This window comes from Grammomys surdaster, unplaced genomic scaffold, assembly GCF_004785775.1.
Source record: "Grammomys surdaster isolate TR1022 unplaced genomic scaffold, NIH_TR_1.0 239, whole genome shotgun sequence".
Taxonomy (NCBI): Eukaryota; Metazoa; Chordata; class Mammalia; order Rodentia; family Muridae; genus Grammomys; species Grammomys surdaster.
This window is the reverse complement of record NW_021604684.1, coordinates 5,310,436-5,315,186: the sequence shown is the minus strand read 5'-3', so window position 1 is coordinate 5,315,186 and position 4,751 is coordinate 5,310,436. Positions and strand designations below refer to the sequence as shown.

Below are 4,751 nucleotides of genomic sequence, written 5' to 3'. Positions count from 1 at the left end.
TGTATGGTGTGTGTGTCCCTGTGTGTGTATGCATGCCCCTCTCTCTCTCTCTCTCTCCTCTCTCTCTCTCTCTCTCTCTCTCTCTCTCTCTCTCTCTCTCTCATGCTCTCTCTCTTTCTTGTGTTTGAATTGTGCCCCATCTGCTCCATCCTATGCAATATTTGTGCTGCTTTAATCCAGCCCAGGGAAGGATTGCTGAGGACTTCTATTCAGCATTGTATTTCAGACACAGGCTGCCTGCAGAGGGCAGGTCACACAGCCCGGAGAGTCTCAGGAAATTCACCTGATGACAAGGGTGGAAAGGGAGGGGTCTGAGGGTGGAAGGGGAGGGATCTGAGGTTGGAAGGGGAGGGGTTTTCCAGTTTCCTCCTTTTAAAAATGCAAGCACAGTGGAGAAAAGTAACAAAGCTGAATGGGGTACTGGGTTCGGGGAAGGGGCATCCTTCCTGACTCACTGGATGTATGGGCCATTTCTTCTCTTGCTGAGAGCGCAGTTTTGTTCTGTGGGAATCTTGGGGAGCTGCCACAGGATGGACTCTAAGCTGCTGACATTAGCAATTTTGACCTTGCCTAGACAGGACATTTCACTTTGATTAGTGCTTGTAGATTTTGGAATTAGCTTTTCCAGGGACCCACTGAAGAAAAGACTTTTGTTGTCCTTTTTAACCCATGAAGACATAGATGTGGCTCATTTTGGGGGTTTGCATTTGGGAGGACTTTTACATTGACTGGGCTGGACCTATGGGGTTCTGCAGAGAGAATGTACTTTCAGAAAGCAAACTTGAACACCCATTTTAGGGGGTAAAGGCAGGATAGTTAATGGACCTGGGTAATTCCTTAGGAAGTGAGGAGGATGGGAAGATAAGAAATGAGCGAGAATAGCCAAGTGCCACTCCCTTTGCCCCTTAGAGACAAGCCCTGAAGTTGCATCTCTGAGCCATGTGCCACAGGGTGTCAATATAGGGTCTTTCCACTAGCCAGAGACACACTGGACCACAGCCACCTCCCAAAAGCTCTGAGATGGAGAAGAAGATGCCAGGTGAGAGTCATTACCACTCTAGCAAAGAGAGAGACCAATTGTTCCCTTCAACTAGAGGCAGGAATTGAAGAGTGTAAGCCCTGGTTCAGGGCAGGAAGGCTCTGTTATGTGTCTATTTCTTCTGCTATAAGATGGAGGTAAAAATGGGCCCTGAGTGAATCAATCAATGTGGAATATAATGCCTGACACCTAGAAAGAACTTAACAAATGTTAGCTATGACATTGTACTCATTGTTCAAGGATGTACAAGGTTCTGTAACAACAAAGTAACCCTGTCGCAAATAAGGACCAACAGCAAGGTGGTATTCTGACCACATTTGAACCATCATATATGTATGCATGCCCATATTCATACACACACAAACGTTCTCACATGAGTCATGCACATATACACACATACACACACATATACATACAAATACACACACATACACATATACACATATGCACACGCACATAAACAGACACATATACACACGCACACACACACTCATATACACGCTTGTGCACACGCATACGCACACACACGTGCTCACACACACACCCCTTACTTATCAGTGTCAGGTTTTGTGAATCAGTTTTATAAACATTAAACTGTTTACATGAACTCCTAGTTCAATGCTTTTTTTTTAAAACAAGAGCATGTATGTAAATTAGGACATATACTTATTCATCAATGTGATCTCGCTGATAATCAAATATTCTCCATTTTTTATTATTAAGACCTAATGAGACACTTTCTTACCTTCGGAAGCCTGTATTTGTCCCTGAGGTGGACTCGTAGGCATGCCCTCTCTGCCTTTTTCTGAGTAAATGCAGCATCTCTCTCCATCCTAAAAACAGTAAAGAATAGGAAACAGGATCATAGGAGATAGAGGGTCCCACACATTCCAGGATGCTTGGGGAGCAGGACCCTGGGACATATTGCCATTGACCAATGACATTTGGGGAAATGTGGACTTTCCCCTCCAAGTCCCTGATACTTGCTTCTCTTTTACTATCATTATGGCCTCCAGCCCTCTGGACCTCTAAGCCCTCAGGCAGCATGTCCGGGAATGTCTTTGTGAAGTATACAGAGAGCATCGGAAGGAGGACTGTCCATGGACTGTGTGGTCCTGCACCCTGAGCCTCAGCATCACCCGAAGGGAAGGCTGATTCCTCTTTGGCTGCCTCAGAACCTTTTAAACAGGAGGCTACTTTTCCGATAAGCCCCTCCCTGGGCTCTTAAGGAAGCAAAAACCAAACTGGCCAATTTCAGGACAGAGATATTCTTTGCCTGTGGTGTCTGGAGATAGGATGCTAAGTTGCTTTTTAGAACTGCTGCCAGATTCCAGTGACAATGTTTAAACAGTGTCCTTTCATCAGAAGCACTGTCTACAAATGAGGCGGTGTCTGCGCTCATCATGCCGACCAGACTGGGAGCCTACTCTGGGGAGCCTACTTCAGTGGTTCTCATCGTGTGAGTCTGGACCCTTTGGGAGTCACATATCAGATATCTTACATACTTACACTACAATTCGTAACTAGCAAAATTACAGTTAGGAAGTTGCAACAAAGATAATTTATGGTGTGTGGGGGGGTCACTACCACATGAGGAACTGTACTAAAGGGTCACAGTGTTTGGAAGGTTGAGAACCGTTGATCTAATTGGATCCATGGTTAGGCCAACTTGAAATAGACTCCCTGGTTTGTGCACAAGTGTAAAGCTTTGGGGAATGTGTGCAAAGCTCACAAGAATTGCCTCCTTCCCTAGTTGCCCTCAGAAGTACAAGATGAACGCTGAATCTATCCAAAGGCACTGTCAAATGGCTGTATAGGAATGGACCATTTGGATAAATGAAGTTTCTTTGGGAAGCTAGGATGAAGACTGAGAAAGACAAACTTGAAGCCTGGCTTGTATGACAAGTGAACTTGAAGGCCATTGGCTGGCACGTGGTCCAGGTCATAGAGGGCTCTCTGTGAGTGAGATCTGGCTGCTAAGGAAGACAGGAAAGCAGCCCTATGAGGACAGAACAATGCCAAGAGTTCAAAAGAGTGTTCATGGCCACTCAGTAGTCATGTGGGTCTCCTGCACACCCAAGGGAAGCCTGGTAAGCTTTTTGCTATGGACTCTGTGGGGCATTGCATGAACATAAATTCTGTTTTCATTTTTTAGGTGACATTTGGCTCCTGTTTTTGTTTGTTTATTTGTTGTTTACTTCAAGTTGGGAAGTAATCCTAACCATTACAAGAAAAGCTGACTTTGAAGATGGGACACACATGAAACGAGCCATCAGATTAAATGGCTGATCACCAGGTGCCTTGGGCTCAAGTGTTCTTGACTCGGTTCTACCTTCCAGAACATTCTGGAATAGGCCCAAGATAACGCTGCATTCAACCTTCGAATTTTTTAGAGAAAAAAATAGAAAAGGCCATTTACCCAGTGCCTTGTGGTATGGGTAGGGAGCAAATCCTTTCTGCTCAATATTTTATTAAGAAAGCTTTCAAACATACAGAAAAGTTGAAAGAACTTTAGGCTGAAAGTCACATTTCAATGACTTAGCTTCTCCAGTCTGTGTCTCATGTTTTAACACATACCTATCCTCTGTCTGTCCATTCAGTCATCTTACTTTTTGATATATTTAAAGCTATAAAACTCACCACAGCTCCCCAGAACACTTCAGCATACATATTATTAGCTGGGGTAACATATTTATCTATACTTCCCCTGATTTTCTTTTGAAATAAAAAAAAAACTGCATGCAATTCAATTCCCAAGCCTTAAAGTGTACTATTTGGTGATGCCCCCGCCCCCAACACCCACATCTATGTCCCCCAAGCCCTTTAATCAGAAAGACTGAAAACTGGTTTTTCTTGACCAATTACATCAAGGCCAATTATCAGTGTCCTAATTGTTGTTAAGCTGTGCTAAGTGTTAAGTTGTGCTAAGCATGGTGGACAAAGTCACACAGTGTTGTTCACCTCCATCTGTATCAGTAGCATCCAGAGGCAGGGATGCTGCAGGATTCTGCTTAGCAGGACCAATTTTCATGGGCTTAGAGGTAGTAGAGTCAAAGGAAGGGCATCCTCAGAAGCCAAGAGCCATCAACCTGGGCACTGAAGGCATGCACTGGGGATGCACTCCCTTTGCTCTGCAGGGCAGTGAAGGCTGGGTACTCACTTCTCTTCAATCATCTGCTTCTGGTATTCCTCGTATTCCTCTCTAGTCATCCCTTTAGCCGCTGCAGGGTCTGAGGTGCTTCCTTCTTCTTTCTTTTCTTCAGATGCACCTCCAAATCCTAAATTCTTTACCTGGTTACTTATCATGTTTTTCACAAAGAAAGCCATTGTCTCGGCCTTGGAGAACTGAAACCAGGTCAAAGATCGACAAAAACAACCCCAACCAAACCGAAGCAAAACCTCCAAATATTTTCAACCACAGCCGCACATTTGGGAGCGAAGGATTTGCGCAGCCTCCTCTGTCCAAGGGCACAGCGGTAGGGGAGAGTGCTTTTGCTAGTCATAAGCTGGATTAGAGGGCAAACTCTTAGTATGGAGGCAGATGGTTCCGATTACTAAAACCCACGGTCAGATGCAACCCTCTGCCTTATGATTAATACACTCAGCTAATTTCACAGGGCAGAAGCCCCACCCATCTCTGCCCTGTTCTCCTTAGCCTTCTAAATTTTATTTTGCTTTTGGCCAGAGCTGGAGATTGAGAGCAGGGCTTTGT

The 4,751-nt window shown here is 44.7% G+C and overlaps 1 protein-coding gene across 1 annotated transcript in view; it reads right to left on the bottom strand.

Annotated features, from left to right (window-relative positions):
* Positions 1 to 4,497, bottom strand: part of Cplx4 (complexin 4) — a 15,019-nt gene extending 10,522 nt beyond the window's left edge. Inside the window, exons 1-2 of the mRNA XM_028774163.1 lie at positions 4,200 to 4,497; positions 1,785 to 1,872 (exon numbers count right to left, since the gene is read on the bottom strand). Of these exons, the coding sequence (XP_028629996.1) occupies positions 1,785 to 1,872; positions 4,200 to 4,366 (255 nt within the window). The 5' untranslated portion in view covers positions 4,367 to 4,497. The remainder of the gene's footprint in view (positions 1 to 1,784; positions 1,873 to 4,199) is intronic.
* Between the last annotated feature and the right edge of the window lie 254 nt (positions 4,498 to 4,751).